This window comes from Cygnus olor, chromosome 3, assembly GCF_009769625.2.
Source record: "Cygnus olor isolate bCygOlo1 chromosome 3, bCygOlo1.pri.v2, whole genome shotgun sequence".
Taxonomy (NCBI): Eukaryota; Metazoa; Chordata; class Aves; order Anseriformes; family Anatidae; genus Cygnus; species Cygnus olor.
Genome location: NC_049171.1, coordinates 112,322,594 through 112,345,355, shown reverse-complemented (window position 1 = coordinate 112,345,355; position 22,762 = coordinate 112,322,594). Strand labels below are relative to the sequence as shown.

General features: G+C 39.6%; 1 protein-coding gene across 1 annotated transcript in view; it reads left to right on the top strand.

The window, feature by feature from the left end:
- The window catches only part of PCSK2 (proprotein convertase subtilisin/kexin type 2), a 101,002-nt gene that overhangs the window by 47,243 nt on the left and 30,997 nt on the right, over positions 1-22,762 (top strand). Inside the window, exons 3-5 of the mRNA XM_040553141.1 lie at positions 72-185; positions 1,855-1,963; positions 4,233-4,270. Coding sequence (XP_040409075.1) covers positions 72-185; positions 1,855-1,963; positions 4,233-4,270 — 261 coding nt within the window. The remainder of the gene's footprint in view (positions 1-71; positions 186-1,854; positions 1,964-4,232; positions 4,271-22,762) is intronic.

Below are 22,762 nucleotides of genomic sequence, written 5' to 3'. Positions count from 1 at the left end.
TGAAAACAATGCTAAAAAAATCTTTGTAGTTAAGAACATCGAGCTAACAATGTAAAAATTAACCCTTCCAGGTAAAGAAAGCCGTGCAACAAGAAGGCTTCAGCAGAAGAAAGAGAGGATATAGAGATATCAATGACATTGACATCAACATGAATGATCCTTTATTTACAAAGCAATGGTATCTGGTAAGTTTGAAAGAAAATCACAGTAATCCTAACTAAATAATTGGCGTTCAATTTTTTCCATGCCATTGCAATGTCTTGCAAGTGTTCTTTCCAATTCTCTCACAAGAACTTGGGAGTGGATCCAAGACACTGGCCTGTTGTTTTTAACTGTACCTCTTTTATGCTGGGAAGACCCAGCAAACTTCAAGAGCTAAATTTCATTTCAGTCAATGGAAAGATCCTTAGAAGGCTTGAAAGAGAACTGTATTGGTGTCCTGTGGGCATTCCTGGTGTGCTGATGTGACCCCTAAAACTGCATATGAATCATGTCTTTGAGCTGTTGCCAGGTAAAGCATTGTTACAGAATTATAACAAAAAGTTCTAGTGTACTAACTAGAAAAAGTTGAGGTTTTACTTTTCTTGTAGAAATTTGAATACTGTTTAATTGATTTTCTTCTGTCAAAAGCAGAGCGTCTGAAAAGTGATGAATTTGGGCTTTAGGCCAATGTCAAAATAAATTGTTTTACTAAGTTGTTGCATTTTTAATGTGTCCCATTTTACAAGGAGAAGTTTTTAGACTTAAAATAAAAAATATTTTTTTACATAAAAGTAGCTAAGAAAGATTTTTTTTCTCTTAAAAATGTGATAAAGTAACTGGTGTTTTGACGTTGCAGCCTATTTACGGTAAAATACTTTGTAAATGTAATACCATCTTGTTCACTTAAGATGGCTCTTTTTGCTTATGAAAAGTGTTTCTTGTTCTCTTTCCTTTTAATGCATTTCCTATGTTTTATGAATCCATCAAATATGTCTGTTAATTTTTTCTAAGATGAGAGTTGCCAGATGAATGAAGGCATGTTAGCATGGATGGGACTTCATCCGTGATGGAGTAATAAACTAAAGTGTGAATTAATTCACTTCTTTGTGGTACTTCAGTCAATCAAAATGTTGCGGTGATAAAATAACCATATTTTTTATCAAGCTATGCATGTAGATTTTAGGTTATAAAGTGCAGTAAAATGCACTTTGATACCATGTGTCTGACACAAAGTTGAAGTTTTGCATTTGGAAGAGCAGCATCCATATTATGTTTACCATGGAACTTGAGAAATTTGTGAATGAGACTGGTAAACATGACTAGTGCCTGAAGACAGAGGGGATTGCCCTTACCCCTGACGTACAATCATATTCACGTACAATATTGGATAGGACCCTTGAAGTTCATCTGCTGAACCTTCCTGCTCAAAGCAGGCCTAATTAGTTTGTCAAAGAAGTCATTTCTGGCACTAAACCCACTGGTCATGACTTTCAGTAGCTCCCCACTTTCAAGAAAAAAAGCATTACCTGCTCATTAAAAAGTCCTCTGTAAAACTACTGTAGTAACTTTTGCTAGCTTGACCCACTGCCCTGACATACTTGAGTAGAAAAATCCTCCTTTGGGTTGAACAGATTCAGGGTTTAACCAAATCTTATAAGCCACAAAGAAGTGAATTTACTATCACCACCTTTTATTTTTTTAAAACCCTGCTTTATTGCAGTAGATATGATTACATATAGCTGTGTACCCCAAAGCAAATTGGACATATTTTGCATACCAAAGATACATGCGAAGGTATAATGAAAAAATCAATGGCTGTCGTAGTGTGTATATCAAGTAAAAAAATATTCTTCTTTTTCACTGATGTATTAGATTAACACTGGTCAAGCAGATGGGACTCCTGGACTTGACCTTAATGTAGCTGAAGCATGGGAACTGGGATACACAGGGAAAGGAGTTACCATAGGAATTATGGATGACGGTAAGTGAAGACTGCATGCTAATTTAATATTTTAAAGTAGCTTTTCCTGTGCAATCAAAGTCAAAAAAAGATTAAAAAGTAATAATGGATTGCTTATAGTGCTGAGACTTCCAACCTTCAGGGAAAATATGTTACAAAGTCTTCAATAGGGATACAGACGCATGGATATCCAAAGCACTAAAAGCAGTTTGCTGTTATCAAACAGAGGTCTTCCAGGGCACACTATAACAACCATTAAGCCAAAGGAAAGACTCCCCTTGACTTCTGTAGGCACTGACTGGAGGACATAATTGCCCTGCAAAAAGTACTTAAGAAAACATTTTCTGGGTTACATTATTCTCAAAGTCATACTTGACAGCTGAAATAATTAAACACTTTCATGCTGAATGTCAATAAAGACCTGCATATTAAATACATTACTAATTTGAGGCTAAGTTCAGGGAAGATGAAGATAAAAGATACAATTGAAGTCACAGCTGCTTTACTCATGGATTTCTTGCTGAAGTACAGGAATTCTGTGTAGTCATTCATCAGTTCTCTTTGGGCTAAATTTTGAAAATTTTGTTTTTATGGTGACTGAACAATATTAAAAATAAATAAAAAGGCTGGATCCACGTATGTTTTCTAGGGTCAGCTGAGGTGTGTCCTCATTCATTTCTGTTCCTCATCTGCTCACCCTTAAGACAGGGCTCTTGTGGAAGTACGAAAGTAGATTCACACACTGTTATATTGATGTCATGAGAAATCACATTTTTACTGATCCCACAGAAGCAGGACTTTGCTTTCAGAATGGCTAGGCATGACTATAATGGGAATCACAACAAACTAATTAAGCTTCAGGTCAAATAAAGCTATTGAGAGGTGTTAGCCCATCAGATATAGCTTTTAGAGAAGGGAGTATTTTGTCTTGTATTCTCTTTCAGTGAATCTGGAAGAGAGCACCTGAATAAAATGATTCTTTGTTGAGACTTCTGTTGCCCATCTCCCATTTAGATCAACAAGGCTTTCCACAGGTGCAAGGGTCCCTTCTTGCAAATCTAATGCTAAGGACCCTACATAATGGGAGGTAATTTTTTCATCAGAACAATAGCAATAACATGCCATTCTCTTTGCAGATAAAATTGACCACGTAATAAAGTGTTGGTTGGAAGCACTAGTGTTCAAAATGTAACATGAGATTAGTGGCCTTTTCTTTGTACATTTTAACTGGATATGTAATAGGTCAGCTTATCCCATGTGAGCGTAGATCTGCTGCTTCTGTTATTCCATCCACGGGGATATGTATATTTGCCATCTTTGGAAAGATTTAATGCAGTAGCATGAGCATATTCCGCACCACTGCCTTGTTACAGGCTTTAGCATACCACCAAAGTGCAGAGCCACCATTTAAATTCATGCTGTGTAAAATATCAGGGTTTCTATTTGTGTGCGTGCTCTTGATAGCTTTGGATATGGTATTTTTGTTTTCTTCTCTGATTTGCTTAGAGATCCAGGGGACTTGAGAGTTCCTTCTGGAAGAGTTTTTCAGTGCTTGTAGTGCTAGGTCCAAATCAGATAAGTCCACGAGCTCTTAGTGAATATTTGACTTGTTTTGAATTTCTGGTTTGTGTCAGCTTTTTTAAACCATGTATATGAATGATCACAATCTAAATTTTTAAGTGTCATGATATTGCACCTCATGAGGCCAACACCTCAGACTGCAACCTATGTCCAGATATTTGCTAAAACAGTCTAATCCAACATGTTTCCTATCATTCACATAGTCAAACATGTTTGCCTGAGTGATCTCCCCAGGTCTAGTTTAGGTAATTTTCTGTCTACTTAGTTTATCATTTTCAGTGTTTAAATTACTCCTTTTTTATATTCTGTACTGATCCAGTGCTTGCTGACATTCATAGTTTTGGTATACTTTGACACCCACAGCACTTTGTATAAAGATAAATTGTTATTTAAACTAGTCTTACTAAACAAATATGATCTAGTTTACAAAACAGGCCAATAAATTTTGTCACTGAGCACCCCTTCTCAACTGGCACCTGGATTTTGACATAAATGATTTAAAACTCCTAGCTGGGACTGCATCAGAAATGATGCTGCAATTTTTAAGTCAACATGTAAAAATTGGAATCGCACTTCAGTCAATTGCGTTATTTGCCTTGATTGTTTTCCTGTGGTTGCAAAGGACTCTTGTTTTGTTATGTGATCATTAGAAAATATTTTTTGGAAACTGTTAACCTTCGGTTTGTAATCTGTCATTATTTTATTGCAGGAATTGATTATCTGCATCCTGATCTTGCCTCTAATTATGTAAGTACATGCTGACCTTTTCTGTAAAATGTGGATTTTATTATTGTTATGATCCCTCTTTGCTACAAAATTTTAAACAATGAGTAAAATAACAGTACATCTGAACTATTGATCTTACAGATGATACATTCCACATCGAAATAAGCAGAATAAAAATGGGACTGCCTGTGCAAGGAATGAAAAGGTGACAAGGCTTTTTGTGCAGGAATGACAGTGCTGCCTCACATTAAATAAGCTGCAGTTTGCAGTATTGGATTTAGGGCAGCAATGAGTAACCTGGAATTGGCTCTAAATCCTGCTGTTAAGATGCAGAATGTACCTGTCACTTGGAGGGCCACAGAGCTGTGGGCTGTGGCAATGCTGCTATTGTTCACCATGGCTCCAGCATTTATTAGCTTTTGAAACCTCCAGGAACAGCTTAATTTCTTTATAACAGGTGATTTGGTCCAGTGCTCCAAAGCACACGCAGGGCAGATCGTGTATTATCAGCACATGCTTTGTCCATTGATTGTTTCTCAAACCTACCTCAGGCTTACCTTCAGACTTGAGGCTTTTTATCTTTCTTAATTCTTCCTGGCTCTCCCCAGCCCCTCACTGACACTAGCTCCGGTCTCCAGGTGTCTACAAGGGCTCCCAGCACCCTCAGACTGTGGGCTGCCCTTGTTATTTCAGGCAGTTCTCTGGCAGTGACAGTCAAGAAGCTGTGGCTCTTTTTTGCTTAGAGGCTTGCAGTGTTTCTGCTTTAGGTCTTGCTATTTTCTTGCAGTCAGTGGCTTTCTCACTAGAAGCCAAGGCTTCTTCAGCTAAACAGCATGGTTTGGTTTTTAATTGCAATTAAATTTAAAAAAAAAATGGAAATTTTGGTAAAAACATGAGCCATTCAGGAAGAACGGCTCAAAATGAGAAAGATTAAGACAATTCTTTTATGCATTAGTTGTTGCAATTTGGAAAATAATAAAAACTTCACAGAATGAAAACTCATTCCTTGTAGTAAACATCAAAGCACCTTTGGTGGAGGTTATATAGATACAGAAGGTGTTGACTTTGGACAAGAAATTTGAGAAAAAGCTTTACTGCAGAGGTGAAGTGCACTCTGTATGAACTGGCTTACTAACTTGATAGCAGGCAACTAAAACCTGTGCCCTAACTGCAAAATCCTCACCCAAGAGAAATAACTCAGTAGAATGCTTCCATAAATTGATACAAATAAAGATGTTATTAAAAGATAGCCTTTGTCTTTGCAGGAATTGTTCTCCGCATGTGTGTTTTTAGCTTATGATCTAGGGCCAGAATGTGCTTTTTACTCACTCACTTGCTTTTACAGCAGCAGGCATGAACAAAGCATGAGAGAATATTCTGTTCCTAAAAAACATGTTTCAAATAAACAAGTTAAACCTGTGTTATCATATCTGATCTAATGTCAAATGGGAACATTTCTGTTGTTAACAGTGAACCTAGGATCATGCCCAGAAAGTAAAAATAGATTTCTTTGTATTACAGTGTTTTTCTCTTTTATTTCTAAGAATATTTTTCTGTTTGATAGATAAATACTTGTCAGGCTTAGCAGAAATGTATTGGTTTTAGAGTGGCAATACTGAATATTTTAGAAATTAATGAAAATAACGTAGAGAATGTAATGGCAATGCACAGAGGTGATGCTAGAAGTCAGAAAGCAGTGGAGCTGGACACAGACCAAGAACTATTGGGCTGAAAATCAGAGAAAAAAAGCTGGCTGGGAGTAGGGAAAACAAATCTGTGATGGTAAATGTGAAAGACCTGTGCAGAGAATGATCTTGAGATGAGAATCTGAAAAAGTCTGTGTGGCAATGGCTTTGACCCAGCAAAGGGTGATCCTGTAGTGTAGCAATGATTGGGCTGTTGGGGGACAAAAGAAGATTGCCTGTCCAATGCAAAATGCAGGGGTGGTCCTGGCTTGGGCAGGGCAGCTCAATAGCCAGACACAGGGGAGAAAAGATTGAGGAACAAGTGGTTGGTGAGACAAATAATCCTTTAAGGAGCAGCAGAAGCCCCATCTGAAAGATCACAATCTTAAAGGAGACAATAAGTCAAATGTTTTTAATACAGAAATAGAAAAATATGAGCTGAATAGACCAGAGGACATGGCAAGGAAATGTACTGATAAATTAGTACATTATGGGCAAGGTAAACAGTAAAAAGGTAAACTTGGTAACCAGTAAAGCTGCTGGCACCTCCGCACACAAAGCCGGCTGCCGTGGCTGTGTCTGAGAGGTGAGCAAGGCTGTTCCTGCTCCTGCTGCAAAAATCTGCCTTCTCCTCCCCCACCGAAGCATAGCACAGTGGTTGCAGGGCTTGGTTCATCCATGCTTTGCCTCTCCTCCTCTCTCTGCAGGGCTACGCAGGCCTCTTTGAGTCCTAGGAGAGCCTGCTCTGATAGCGTCTACTGAATCTCAGAGGCCATGGGGGCCTTTTTTCCCAGTAGGCAGGAATTTGGGCATGAACTAAAGACAAGAACTTAAATTCAGCTGAAGGAAAGATTAGCTGAGACCAAAAAATGGAATGAAGTTGGTCTCTTAGGAATGAGTTGTTAACTCTCTTCAGGCCAGCATAACAATTGCAATCACCCTCGCATGGTTCCTGTACCACGAGTTTGGCATTTGCTGGCATTTGCACTTTGGGGCAGCTTTTTTTTAGTTGCATTGTTTATTTTTAGGAAATTAAAAGCCTACAGCTTATGTGTCTCTGGTGTGTACATGCCTACATGCCATGGCAATATCTGTTCATCTTCAGGGAAAATTGGGAACAATTAGAAAGTCTCTCAAAGGTGGTGTTTTCAGCACGTTAGCATTTTTCAAGTATAAACACTTGGCTTTGGTTACTCGGTTTAATTTGGCTTTTATGTTTTTGACTTGCTGGTTTCCTGCTTGAACTGTTTAATGGGGGGTTAGCACTTAGACATAATGGGGTCAGGGAAGAGAAAGTGCTTTCTAAAGACAAAAATCATTTTGTATTTTTTCTTAAACATTTACGAAATATGACAACATCCAGGTGCCCCAAAGAAGGGCAATGAAGCTGGTGAAGCTTCTAGAGAACAAGTCTGACGAGGATCAGCCGAGAGAGCTGGGGTTGTTTAGCCTGGAGAAGAGAAGGCTCAGAGGAGACCTTATCACAATCTACAATTACCTTAAAAGAGGCTATAGCAAAGGAGGGATCTGTCTCCTCCATGCACCAGGTGATAAGACAAGGGGTAATGGCCTTAAGTTGTACCAGTGGAAGTTTAGGTTGGATATTAAGAAAACTTTCTTCACTGAAAGGGTTGGGAACTATTGGAACAGCCTGTCCAGGGAAGTGGTTGAGTCACCATTCCTGGAGGTCTTCAAAAAACTTAGATGTAGATGTAGAGCTTAGTGATGTGGTTCAATGGTGGACTTGACAGTGCTAGGTTAAAGGCTGGACTAGATGAAGTTAGAGTTTTTTTCCAACCTAAACGATTCTATATACTTAAAAAGGAGCATGCGTGTTCATGGTCTGTATGGACTGCTCCCCCAGTACCCCTCCAGCAAGCTGCAGCACAGCTACTTGCTGTTTGGGAATTAGGGGGTTATTGCAAAGCTGGAATTTTCCATTCTGCGCTCTGAATGCAGAGAGACTCATTGTCAAAGGATCGATATTTTCTTCCAAGCCTTGGAAACCCTGCAGAGGTTCAGCCTTCAGGAAATTATTTTTTCCCACAAAGAGAACCCTTCATTATGAACTGATAATTAAAAAGCTGAAGCCTAATGTACTCCATGCTTTTCTTTCAACTCAGACTGTGCATATAAAGCCAGCAATTTTCAGGACTGGCTTCTCTAAGACACAGCATCTGAGTGAAAAAGAAAAGTGAAGTAACAAGGGCTGCATATTAGATGCCTCTAATAAAAGAGGAGAACAGCAGTTGCTGGGGTGTAGATGACAAACTTAAGTACGTTGTTTTAAAGCAAAACCTAAGGGAGCAAATGGCGATTTGTGCCACGAACATAAATATAAGCTGATCTCTCCCTCACATCAGTTTGTATTCTGGAGCTCTTATACTTGGCCCCGTGTCTGCTGGTGAAGGTCAGTGTAGCTGCATTATCCCACTTGGAGCAGCAGGGAGCTGATCATCTCGGGCACGTGGATGTATCCCTGATTAGCGGCAGTGAAGAAAATCAGAATCCCACCAAGACACTCAAGCCAGGAGTTAAAAAATTGCTGGTTTCAGTGTCTGAACTCTGCCTGAAGCTAAAAGCTTGTTCAAAAAAAAAAAAAAAAAAACGGGAGGGAGAGCACATAGCAAACATTTGCTGTGGGAAAAGTGGAGGTGACTATATGAACAGAAAACTTTTTTAAAAAAGAAAGTATTGCTACTTGTAAAATGTGAATCATGTAGCAGTTCTTAGTAATAGTGATATGTAGTAATATAAGATATTCAGATAAGAAAAAAAATTGAAATCCATGGAATTATAGAGACGTAAAGTGTGTAAAAACATGCAGTCATCCCAGCAGCGTTTTCATGGCTGTCCTTCCCATAACTTTCTGTCTTTTCTCCTCTGTAACGTATGTCTTTCTGGCACACCTTATGTTCCATCTACCAAGGTCCTTACCAGCTGTCACTCAAGCTGCAGGCAGGAAGGGATTTCCTGAGCAAAACAGGCCTCGTGTAAGGAATGAGGGAAGACTTTCTGGAGTTACCCCGGGGTTAAATGATGTTTTCTGTCATCTAACACATTTTGTATTGAAATGTGAAGACCTGGTGGACTTACCTGTCTTCTCTCTCCACTTGATTACAGCTCCAAAGACAAAACAGTCTCCCTCACAACTTTTGGTTACTTGTCACCAGCTAATATAATAACAGCTCCTCCTGCCCTGCTGGGAGACACACAGAAGCATATTTTTGGGATAATTATCTTATCATAGAAGCAGCGAAGCAGGGAAATGTTCTACTTCTGTTATGACCTGCAATTTCCATTGTTTGCTAGAGGAACAGAAGCATCATTGAATAATTTTTACAGCCACAGAAGAAGGAAGAAATAGTACAGGCAGTAAGGTATCCACTGCAATATGTGCAGTGAAGCATAGCAGTGGCATAGAGGATCTTCTTTCTTTTAGAAAGTCTGTGTTTCCTTCATTAACATGAATCTCCGTGTGTGCCTTAGCCCTCCCTGCGTGCTACCAAAAGGGCACACAAATTGTTCTGGAGGCTGTGAGCCTGATCTCAGTGATTTGCCAGGGTAAGTCATCAGCATCTCCACTAAAATCCCTGGGCCTAATTGTGGGTTTTTGTAAGCTGACAGAGCTCTGTTGACAGCTATTGACCCATGCTCCTCTGACCCTGATGATCCGCCCCACTGAAATCCCAGCTGATGTAATGCCCAAGTCAAACAGTTCACCTATAACTGGTGGCAAGAAAAACGTTGCCCTTCTAAGACAGAAATTTGTTGGAAACCCTCTGAAGACCTTGAAAAGCTCCCAAGCTCTGCACTGTTAATGTCAGCCCAGGGGATCCACAGGGAACTTAAAGCCAAACCATAGCAGAGTCCCGTTCCTCCCTGCCTGGCGTCAGTGAGTGATTTCAGTCAGTGTTATGAGATCTGATTCCTACAGCAAGATCTTCAAAAGAGCCTGAGACAGTTGCACTGCCATTTCCTAGTACATTTCAAAGGGTTATTGAGCACATACACTATGCACTTAATGCCAATAAAGCTTTACTGCTAATACATCAAACGTATTTTATGGGCAAATTCTGCATGCTGGCCATTATTACTGGTACCTATTTTTAATTGCAATGTCAAAATAACATTTACAGTATCAAAAAATAAAGAACAAGCTGTTTCAGATGGTTCAGTGCATTGCTAATTGAATTTCAGATGTTTTGGTTTCTTTCTTTCTTTTAATTTTTTTTTTCTTACGTTGCTTTGGGGTTGGGTTTTTTGCTAGTAGGTTTTCTAAAATAAACACTAGCGTAGCAATTAAAAAGTATCCACCAAAATCTGGAATAAATTCATATCACATCCTTCTACTAATGCTTTGAAAATCCAGCGAGCACAGCCTGATGGGTGCTGTTGAAGTCGATTGTGGAGAAATTTCAAGAAATTGTTATGCAGAGGAAATGGAACCTCTCTCTTGCCAAGCTGGAAGGATGGGTCAAGTGTTGAAATGCCAGGCTGACTGACGCCTCAGCAACAGAAACCGGTGGCCTTCTGCTTGTGCTGCTCACATGGCTTCTAGTGGCTAGGAGGCTGGCTGTAGTGTTTGGAAGATGATCGTTAAAGACACACAAGACAATGATGTCTCACTGGCATAAATTAGAAGTTACTGGGAAGAGAATGAAGTTCTCTGTGTCAGACTTGGCAATTTTTTCTGTTATTCTGTGCAGGATCGGTGTCTGGGCTCATCTCTCTGTTCTGTGCAATCTGTTTTTTTTCTCTGAACATATGGAAGGCTGAAAAAGAAAGGATGACTCCTCTGATGAGATCAGCCGGGCAAATGAGGTTCTCTATGTATTTGGAAGGCTGGCCTCGGTTACCACATACAGAGAGTGTTTCACGTCTTGGAAAACATAATGAGGTCCCTCAAACGGTCCTTTCCTCCTCCCCTGCTCCCAACAGTAACTGGTTTTGCAGGTACGTGTGACAGTGGAGCTCGTATGCTGCAGGCTAAGTAAGATGACTGTACAGTTCCTCTCCTCTATCTGATAGCCACTTTACATGGTCAGTGAGAAGAGGAGAGAGACACTGCTATGTAAAGGAGACACTGGTGTCTTCTTACTTCATGAGAGAGAAAAATGTTTTGTAATCACAGATGTTATCAAAGCCTTCTAGCTTTCAACTCAATTAAAAAGATGGAAGAGCCAAAAGAATTTAAAGACTCCTTCTCCTCCATATCATTTCATGTGGCCAGAGGACATAGACAGAGGCTTTTGCTGTAGAGGAGGCTGCAACTTGTGAAGGAAGCACAATTGCCTTAGCAGCAGATGACTTGTGTCGTGCACGGAGCCATGTTTGTAGCTGAAAACAGGATTTCTCATACCGAAAGATGTTACGCTAATGGCTTTATGGCTTTGCTAAAGCCCATTATAGGAGATCTGGACCCCAAATACTTGGAAAGTTCTGGGATTCAGTGCTTAGCACCTGCTATACAGCTGGAGTTGGCCTTGCTCCACAGACGTGGGCCTCTCCAGGCCGCTGCTTTGAACTGGCTGTAAAATCTCCTCAAGGTACGATGCCCTTACAGTAGGAAAGATACTAATGAGTTGTAGTTGCATTTGGCTGAGATTGTTTTCAAAGCAATGAGTGCTGCAAAAAGTGTCCAGCTTTCTGCTGTATTATAACGACCTGAAAGGGATAGTTGTCAAATGCATGGCTGATGTACAGGCGATGTGACATGGTGCCAAAGATACTCACTTTGCAAGCTAAAGACCGCACATTGTCCACAGCATTTATTTTTCTCTGTAATCAATGTACTTAATTAATCAGCTGCACACTGAGAAAGTGCAAGGTGGCTAATCACTTTAATCATTAAGCAGTGGTATTAATTTTCACTTAAGGCATCATCCAGGGAAAGTAAACTAAGACTGTTGAAATGAGAAATGCACGGGGGTGGAAGAGAACAGATAAGGACGTTCCTTCATCAGTTCTGGCAGGTGCTTTTGAAATTGGCTTGTGCCTCCCTCCTGGGCTTCTCCAAGTAAGTTTTTCTGGAATTATTTTCTTCTTTTATTTGGACAAGAAAAGTAGAGGAAAGATGTCAGTCCTCACTGTTATCCATGGAGGGACCTGGCATAGTTCTGTTTTGGTTTTATATTACCTCCCTTTCTGCAGACCAATTCGCTTTTGGAACTGGCCAGAAATCGGCAATTAGAACAGTATTTTTTTGCTAGCAGAAATGAGTGTTTTATAAACAGTAAATATTTTTATTTTGGTTAAGTTCAACCTCACTTTAAACATTTGGCTTCTGAAACATGCTGAATTAAAACAGCAGCAACAAAATACCACTCTGGTGCATGGTCCACTTGGGAGGACAGGTTCGAAGACAGAGTTCCCAGGAGGCAGTGCACACCATGTAATTTTACAACAAAGTGCAACAAAATAAAATAGGGAGCTTCTAATTCCACAGAATGAAAATGCCACATTTTTAGTTGAAAATTTAAAAAAATACATTTGCAGTTTTTTAATTTTTACATTTTGGATTTCCCAAATCCACTGTTAATTAGTAGCCATGCAACTGGTTTTAGAGAGAGAGTTTTTGCTGAACCCTTTGGATAAGCCAAACTCGGATAAGACTCCAGAAGAGGAGAGCAGGGAAGCACGGGAGCCTGCTTTCTTTTGGAAAACCATGCTAGCCTCGGTATGGTAGATAAAGATGCAGATGATCTCCAGTAATTAAAAACCTCTCCTTTGCTGTGCCTGTAAGTTATTTAGGTTCATCTGAAATTAGTTCAATTTTGTCTGTCCCGATACTTCATCTTGACGCAGGTGTTTGCTTTGCATTTTTTGATTTTTGTTGTATGTACTTATGTTCTCTGTATTAATATTTTACTTCTCAGTAGATCTTCTCGTATGCTATGTAAGCAGTTAAGATATTTTTAAATACCTGCCCTACTTCAGATTGCTTTAATTTAAATATAATTTTCTTCATTTCTGTTGCATTCCCAACAGAAGCAATAAACATAATGAACATCTCTTACAGGGGAACAGAATAGCAGTGCACAATGTCTGACAATACATTGGCCTCATTGAAGTCACTGGTAGTTTTTTCATTAAGTCCAGAGCAGTCAGAAATTTGGCAGATTGCATAAACAACAGGTTTGCAATATTTGTTCCACTGTGCATTGCTTTTTTTAATGATCACAGCAAGAGACATAGGCCTCCTAGCTTCAACTGAGCAAATAAGGATACCAAAGCCATAGAAACGTGACAGTCCAGGGTAACATCTTTTAGTACAGGACAAGAGCTTCTATTTGATGAAACTTCTGCTACTTCCCATGTTGTGTAGCTGTTGTTTGGTGGAAGTTAAATGGATATGCTAGTGCATACCTCAGTCACACTTGCTCTTAAGCTTTTATAGAGATTGAGGATCTTTGGAAATGCACATTTGGAAATGTCTCTTTGAGTATGTACAAAGGAGAGCACAAAAGACTGCTCTCTTTAAGGACTTTGTAATTCTGATGCCAGCACATGTGTTTTAGAATTGCTTATTGTAAGAAACTAAATCACTAATTCAGTGTGGCACTTAACTCAGTTGCAAAATTAGTCAACAGTGATAGCATGTCTGACTGATGTAATTGTGAATCTTCCATTCAGACAGCTAATGATGTCTAGGACACTTTTTAAATTTATGTATCCAATAAATTACTGTGGAAACATTAGCTGTAATCAAGCATAATAATCTTTAAGAGAAGAATCTGGAATGATCATGTACTACTTAAAAGCATAAATGGCTGCACTGTATATATTGTATGTGTAGTGTTACATGAGAATGTCTGTCCTGAAGAGCCCACCTTCTCTCCTTGAAATTTTGGATTTAGCTGTCCATTGGTTTCACTGACTTTCACACAGAATAAACAATGCAAATGATTTTTAATTAATGGAAAAGCATATAAATTAGTCCATTAAGATCCCTGAGAACCCAGCATGTCTTGCCGGATATTAGTCACATGAATACTCCCCTGGGATGCTCTTAAACTACACTAACGAGGTCAGCATGCAACTGGAATAAAAAAGAGTAGATCCTCAAGACTTTTTAACTCTAAGGCATGTAAGTCAACCTGTTTGCTTTTTGTGGTGAAAGACATGGAGATAATGGCTTGCATTACGTTTTCTAAATCTCCTATCCAAACTTTTCACCTCCTTTTGATTCACCTACAATGCCTTTCTTGTGTCCATTTGTCATCTTCCATATCCATGCAATTTAGGTGAAACACAGCTTGAGCCCTTGTTAAGAGTTGCTTCTTCTGTCAGCTGAGAAACCTTTTAGAACAAGAAAAAAAACACCACAAACAGACACTTGTCTGTCTTGTCTGTGCTTACTTTCAGGTGTTTTGTTATAACCAGAGTAGTTTCCCAGTCCTCCCCTTCGCTCCCTCTCCACAAGCACCACCAGCTAGGTCTGTCTGTTGTAGCCAACTCCCCAAACCATCGAAGGCACATTGATTTCCATATTCTCCAGAGTTGCCTGTTTTGTAACAGCATGATTGATGTAACTGGTTAAAGTGATCAGCCTCGAGAGCCTGCCAGTTTTGTTTTATGAGTGCCATTATAACCATATGTCCAGTATTTCTGTACTTTGCTGGAAGCATTGCTGATAATTGATCGGCTTTTACCGACTCTGTGATGCCTCTCTGTGGAGGGTGATGTGGGTGTCAGTGCCTGCTGGCCACGTGCGGCAGCAGGGAAGCATTTGCTCTCCCAGCACAAGCTCTTCACCCTGTTTATGTCATGCTAAAGACCTGTGTTTGAGTTAGTGCTGAGCACTGCAAACTCTGAGCTGCAGATTTTCTTCCACCAATGGAAAAAACTGTCCCTTATCCACCACGTGGCACTTCAGAAAGTGGCCTTTATGTTGGTTGTGATCCAAATCCTGCCTATGGTATTTGGTGGATAAACCTGTGGCAGATTTTGGAAGGCTTTGGATCAAGCCCATTGATAGGAGCAAGAGAATTTAGCTCCCCTTCTCTTCCAGCTCATCCCTCAAAGAGGCTGTAAGTGCTGGCTGCTATCACAGATCTGCAAACACAACCTTACTGCAGCTCAGCACCCAACACGTATTTGATGTACCAACAAACTTGTCAGCTATTTCTTACAGGATTATAACTAAGAGTAATGGACCTGAACCTCATTTTTCTGCTGCTGGCTTTATACCTCTATTAGTCTCTCAACTTCAGTAGGTCACACTAATACATAACAAGAGTAGTCTGAAGGGGGAAAAAGTCCATGTATTGGAAAGGGAATGTGGACCAGGATTTTAATAAGATGGAAAACTGAAGCCAGCTGGACTGTGCATTCAGAGTATTTTTCAGTAAAATTCATTTTGCTTTTTGTATTTGTTAACATGATAAAATAATCCAAAGGCTTTTATGTCTCTAGCTACTCAGATGCCATGGTTTTTATTGATACACACCCTACCCCTGAATTAAAGAAACCAAGGAGCTCATTTCATAAGCTGAAACATTAAACCTCTAAATTTGCCACTTGCCCTGAAAATCATTATCTGTAGTTAATAGTCTTAATTTATTTTATTAATTGTATTCTGCAATGTGTCTCTGTGTGAATATTCAGTACCCCTTCAGTATGTCCCCTGCATATCTCAGAGATTTTTGTGCATCCCTTCTGAAAATTAAGGAATTTGGCTGAGCAGAAATATGTTGCATTTTTTTTGTACATAAACTTGCTTTTGCCTTCAGAGCTCTGACTGTAAGTAATTAACAACTCGTAGTGAGCTTCAAGTTTTTTCCACATCATCCTGAAAATCATGGAGCGAGCTAAGAATGCCAAGAGTTAAATTGTGAAGTAGCTTCTTTATTATAAGCACAAGTTCATTTGGTTTATGGCTTTCATATTGGCTTTTTAATAAAGACTTATGGCTGCCTTGATTTCTGAAGCTATTTACTATGCCATGGGAAGATGCAGGAGAGAGAAAATGGAGGGTATTTCTATAAGCCAGATATATTTATGAAATTTTGCAAGAAAAAAAAAAAAATCTCCATTCTTAAAAAACAAAAAAAAAACCACAACTGCCCAACCTAATTTTTCTCTGAGTTTCTGTGATTTATTTATTTTTTGTCCTGTTTGACTATATACCTCTGAGCCAAGCAGTAGCAAAAACCAGCTACAGAGAGAGATGGTGTTTAGCTGAAAACATCTGGACTTTCATTTGGTTTACTGTAAGCAGCAGTCACGTGTTGTTTATAATCAGTTTATTCTCTTTTGGCTGTGATTTCCCTAGTTTAGTTTTTGACCTAACCCCAAATTTTTGAGTGTAAAGGAAATTGAGGTAGAAGTTTTTTTCAGTGATAACTACAAAAATGTCCACTTAAAGAAAGCTTTCTCAGCTCCCTAACAGATTCAGGAGGCTAGAAAGTGGTTTCCTTAGCAGCTAACAGGCTGCTGATGGGCAAGACTAATGACTTGAGGAGACAAATTGGGTCATTCATCATTTCACCAAAATCAGAGCTTCCTCCAAAACTGCTCCATTTTAATACACCAGCATTATGCAGCAAATATTATGGGGAAAGCCACACTTGTCTAGATGTGTAAGACAAAGTAATGAGGAGCAACAGAATGATGTTAGCTACACATGAAATGAAGGGCGTCCAAGAACTCTACTCCAGGACTCTTTCATGCCTTTTTATTTTAAATTATGTATTTTGTGGTGGTGCAGTCCACTTGGCTGCAGCAGGTTTGCTTTGTGTTGTGAGATCACCACTGCGGTGTGCTATGTTCTTGCTCATTTTTGTGGACAAGCAGAGCCTCTAATGAATACCTGGAACTGGAATGCAAGAACAGTTCATGGGCGTCTTGGATACTATTCAGGACCCAGCATACTTCTCTGCTCTGTCTGTTTCAAATGATACCCTGATTTATTATTCTGTGAGTGTTTTGAAAAGGAGGATGGCAGAAAAGAATGTCGCTGTCTTATTCATTATTCAAGGTATGGCTGAATATTCCTCCTTCTATGATGTGCCTGTAAGAACTGGGTAAAAGGCTTATGCTTCTGGAGGGGGATGACAGCGTTCGCAGGCAGTGAATTCGCTCTTTATTGTTAATATTTTTGAACACAACCTATTACTTTGTGGATGTATTGTCAGTGTTGACAATGTCTTGAATGCAGCTGTGGATTTGCTGGATGGTAATATGGGACACATAAATTGGTTCATGGAGAAGCAGAGCTGTTGAGGAAGTTGTGGATTTTTTTATTTCCTGCTTCAAACAAACAAACAAAACAAACAAAACCAACCAGGAGCTAGAACAGCAGGCTTCCCTTGGCAGAGAGGGGATGCTTACTGTATGACTACTGACTTGGCAATCACGACTTTTTCATTAATGACCTTTAAGCCTTATAGCACCCCTCCTAGGCAAAATGTCATGTCGCCTCCTCTTTTGCCTCATGGTGAGCATATTCCATTTTCTCAGTCTTGTGTCTACAAAACTGAATTTCATTTTTCCACCACATGACGTTCAGTGTTATTTTAGTACAGTTTCTCAAAGATGTTATATGTTGTAATCTGAGCCCAGGGGTTTGCTTGCTCTTCGCATCAGTAAAGAGCTTGAACGAGCAAAAGGTATCTTTCTGCTTTAGATCTCCAAGGAATTGCAGTTGCTTGAAGAGGGTAAGACCAGATGCCACCTGCGTTAAAAATGTTTTTCTTGTTCAAAAAGATCCAATCTCTGGGCTAAATTCACCAGTGCTTTAGCGTCATAAATAGAATCACATTGTGACCAGCAGGACATTTGTCTTTAATTGTTTATCTCACGTACTTTCATGTGATCATAGGCAAATTTCTTGAATTAAGGAGAAAAAGAAAATTCTATGTGAATTACTCTTTAGAGGCTCATAAAGCCATATAAAAATTTATGAGCTTCCTGCATTATTCAAGATATATAATTTTATTACAGATCTGAGCAACACATGGGACAATTGATTTACAGTTATTGTCATATTTTACAGAATGAATGTTTTACAAAGAAGATTGTACTGCATGTATTTTAAAAAGTAAAAGGCAATTCTTTGGAAATGCCAGTCAAAGCTTATTTTTAAGGAAAGCAGAATTTTATACATGGGCAAAAGTAATCTATTTGTATCATGTTAAATGAAGCATTACTTAGTAATCAGTTGAAAGAATCTCATCATCTGATCCAGTTCTTTATTTGTTAGCATCTTATTGGGGATAGAGATGCAGAAAGCTAGAAATCAAAAGAAGAGATATGCCTTAAAACAGAAGATAATACCTCTCTTTAATAGCAAAACAGCCATTTCTCTTATATAATAGTCATTGTTTATATATAATTATGGTGACAGATAAACATCAGTTTCTGTTTGCAACAAGTAACTGGTTTTGACTGAACAGGGGGGATAGGACTGATCACATTCTAATGCTATGCCCAAGTCTATTTTCCGTGCCAAAGAGTGACAGCACGGACTTGCTCCCTGGAGCTGATTGTCTCCAGTGATGGTAGGAAAAAACAACTGAGCAACTGCCATCGATATTGATAACTAAATACTAGATACTTCAAGTCTATGAGAAATACCTGCTGTCATACTGGTTTGGCATTAAAACTGGAAAACTGAACCACCTGAGTTGAAAGGCAAAATGTTTTAATTTCACTGTGCTGCTGCAGATCCTCATTTGCACTGGTTTTGGTTGCTACCTCATCTCTGATTTGGCAATGAACTGCCCCTAGCTGCCTGCTGGGAATTCCAGCCTTTGGAAGAGAATGGCAGATGACAGATTTTAATATTCACTTCCCAAAACACAAGATGAAACACTTTGGCTATGGTCTGAGGCAGTTCCTTTTTCGATCCAGTGTTATACTGGGGGATGGGGGAGGAAGAAGGAAAAAGCCCAACAAATTGGGTTCTTGCTTAGATACTTGGGGGTTTGATCTTTTAAATTAGGAACTTGAAACAGTCCATTTGTACTTGTCACTGCTGTTTCATTACCAGTTCTACTGCTTTCATAGTGTGGGCGGAATATTCGTTCATGAAGCTGAAACTTGCTGCCTTTTCTCAAAGACCCTAATGAAGATAAATCTTGCAGTCAGCTGTTGTTTTCTTTCCAAGGATTCTTCTTAATTTTGCACTTTGTGGATGGTTCCTGCTACACTGGATATTTTTTCCTCTGAGTGCAGTGATCCAAAATGAAGTGAATAAGAACTACAGGATTTGTGTTGCACAAGTTTGTTTTTATCCTGCCTAAAGCAACCTTTCCATAGTCTGACAGGTGGCTACATGGGACGTAGAGCAGAGATCCAGGCTGCTTCAGGCTGGGCTGAATCATTCATGGAATCCATTTGCCTCTCACTACTCTGGACACAAGTGATATATCTGCACAGTTAGAAGGGCTTTTCTGTCCATAATTCTCTGCACAGGGGAATTACAGAGTCAGGAGTGGTTGATAGCTTCCACAGGGCACTTTTGTGTCTGATATATTCCTGAAAAATCAGCCTCACCAGCCCCTCTTTGAACTTAGGGCCTATGTGAGTAGGACTGCATTCTTTCCAGGTGAGGGAGGGAAAATATCCCACAACCGAGTTTAATTTCTCGTCCATACAATACTTCTAGAGTGAAAACAGAGTAAGGAGCTGGCAATATACTGACGTAATTACATTTAGTACCCAGTTATATCATACCCATGTGAAAAAGATCTCAAATCACTGGAACTAAGCTTAGTTATCTGCAGTCTGCACAGTTTCCAGGACATGTCTAGTCCAAGGCAGTAATATAAAAAGTTTATTTAATTTGATTGAAATTCATTTCTCTCCAAAGGTTGCCAACCCTAGACTAGACTCTGTGACAGAGTAGGTTTTATCTTCTAATTAAATTACTCCGAAAGAGTAATTGTTTCTATTTTGACTTTACCATAGGAGGTATTTTTCCAACCTGTCCTGCTAGGAGTAGATACTGCGCTTGTTAACAAAGAACAGGACAGGATCTTCCATTAACAAGCTCATTTCCTTTTACTGATGTTCATTTCTTTTTACTGCCAGGTGTTGGATGAAACCTTGCTCCTTGCACATATCCTTGTCACAGCTCCCCTGGACACTGCAGATAGCAAACCCCTTCTGTTGCTTCGGCAGGGGACATTTGTGCCACAAGGCCGTTGTCACACAGGCCACCACTTGCGGCACATCCCCGGTCTCCTGTGTGACTTGTCATATCCCACAAAAGAGTTGGTGTTACTTCTGAAATTCCCACTATGGTAGAAACAGCCTTTTGCAACCACACAAAGGAGAAGTAGTCAGCCCAAGTTAAGATATCTATTACTTCTTACATTGCTTCTGCCTGTCTTGGGCTGCAGCACCTGATTAGCAAGCACTGTTCTTTAGCACAAGGTCAGATACCTTTCTGTACTGTCTGTCACTGTAGCGATATTTACTGCACCCCAGTGTAAGCTGTGCCCCCAGCATCATGCTTTATTCCAAGCTGTAGTTACAGGAATACAGGTTACACTTAACAGAAGTACCTGGGAGCACTTTGAAAGCCAGGAAAAAGGAATAGAAAGGTGAAGTGACTTTCTTCTGGTTGCCACAGTGACCTGCAAAAGCTTTAGACTACTTCCAGCCAGGTGAGCTGCTGCTGGTGACATTCCCTTCATGTTCACAGTTAACGCTAGCTGTAGTACCTCAGCTTCTGTGACACTGGAGAGCACAGCACTGCCGTACAACAGGACATGGCACATACGGGGGCAATGCAAGAGGCCCAGAGCCATTTAGCCAAGGACCAACAACAGCCAAGAGGGGCTGCTGGGGGAGCAGTACAGTCACCAGGTCAGAGGCTGTGTCATTCCAGGTTGTGGCCTCCTGGCTTCCAGCATTCGTTGTTTTGTGGACTGTTGGAGAAGGAGGAAGCACAGCAGCTAATACCCTTTCCAGATTTATCTTCCATTAATTTGTCTTAAGCTCTTTTTTTTTTTTAATCTTTTTTTTTTTTTTTTTTTTCCCAGGGTTTTGACCTCTGTATTGCTGGGGGCCAGTGAATTTTGTAACTCATTACATGTTCTGTGGAAAAGTACTTCTTGCTGTTTTCTGCTGCTTCTAAATCTTCCCTCTGGTAATTTCTGTGGATTCCCGCTAGTTCTCACATTATGAGAAGTACTCAATAACTCCCTGTCCACCTTCTCTGTGCTATTCATGATTTATAGATCACTGTCAAATTCCCCTTCTTTCCCTGGCTGAAAAGTCATATTCTATTTACTCTTCGCTCATACAAATCCATGCCTTTCAAATGCAGTATAAGCAATTGAGCTAATTAAAAGAGGTAAATTAAACATACACCTGAGCACAGAGACTCAGAAGCACTGAGAATCTGTGGCTTAAGATGCCTTCTAATAATTTCAGCTATAGGCTGAAAATCAGGGCCCTAGTTTAGAGATACTGAGAGATCAATAAAGATACTCACAAGGGGATTCAGCTAAGCTATATCTGAGCAGGAGAACAGCATCGAACCATGTGATTGACATTCTGCAAACCTGAACTCCATTCAAATACCGCAGAATATTGTCCATACTGAGTAAAAAGAGCCAGGCTTTCTGAAGTGATGACCCAAAAAACCACTGTGCAGTGACTGGAAAGATACTTAGTTATACCCTCCAAGGAACAAGGACAGCATTGTCTCTTTTGTTCTGGCAGAAGTTTTTGGGAGCTGGGTTTTCTGAATCTAAAATCCCAAGACTTTGGTGCTACCAATGGACTGCCTATTCCTGCACCCCTGGAACTGAGAATTTGCTGAAGGGGAATGTTTTTAGGAGCAAAGCTATTCATACATGAGTCTCAAATTATCTTCAATAGCACGCTCAGCCAAATCTTACAAAGAATGTACATACACATTAATTAAGAATTAACATAATTCTGTTCCTTGAGTATGGTGTTTATTAAAATATAAACTCTGTGATCATACACTTGAGAGGAAGCTTCTAAATATTTTTTAAAAGCTTAATTTTCAGTCACCCTTTATTTATGTGTTTTCATTGAGAGGGAAGAAAGAAGATGGCACTTGACTTTCTGAAACTTTCCACTTGGTTCTCAAATATAGCATCAAAAAGTTGCTGAGTGGCCTTTATGCTGCTGATGGGGCAAAATAATGAATGGTTTAGATTATATGGGAAGGAGAGGCATGGGATGGCACTTTCAGAAGGGCCTGAAAGCCGCATTTGTGAAGCTATTCAAGCAACTGAAGGATCAAGAAAATACACAAATGGGATTCTCAGATGTATGTGCTGACCATTAATATAGTTTTCACGCTTGAATTCTGAGAAGTTTTGTTCTAAGACATTGAAATGATTGTAGAAATCTGTTTGTCTTAGTAATGCAAATTACTTTTTAAAAGATAATTATAGGGTGGAAGATCCCAAGTGTCTGGTAATTTCCATCACTGTTTGAAAAATAGGTTTTAATTTTTTTCCTGCCACACTGAGTAACCTAACACTTAAATATGCATGTAGATATTGGTGAGGTGGTCAAATTAACCTGAAGCTGTACTTAAGATCCCAGTGGATAAAGTACTTTTTGAAATGGTGTCCAGTGTCTGAGCTGATGCTCGCTGAAATGTAACCAATCAGGGCTCTTGCTGAATCTTGGATGGGATCAGAGAAGGGATGACATTTTCTTTCCAAGGGGAAATAAAACCATAAACCACCTAATGAAGTTTCCCATGGATATATTGACTAAGGTATTACTGTCAGTTGGACATCACTACTTACAGTGTGAGGTTTTCAGTTTGGAAACTGTCTTTGGAAAATAGCTATTTAGGATCCCCAGTGCTAAGGGAGTGGACCAGAAG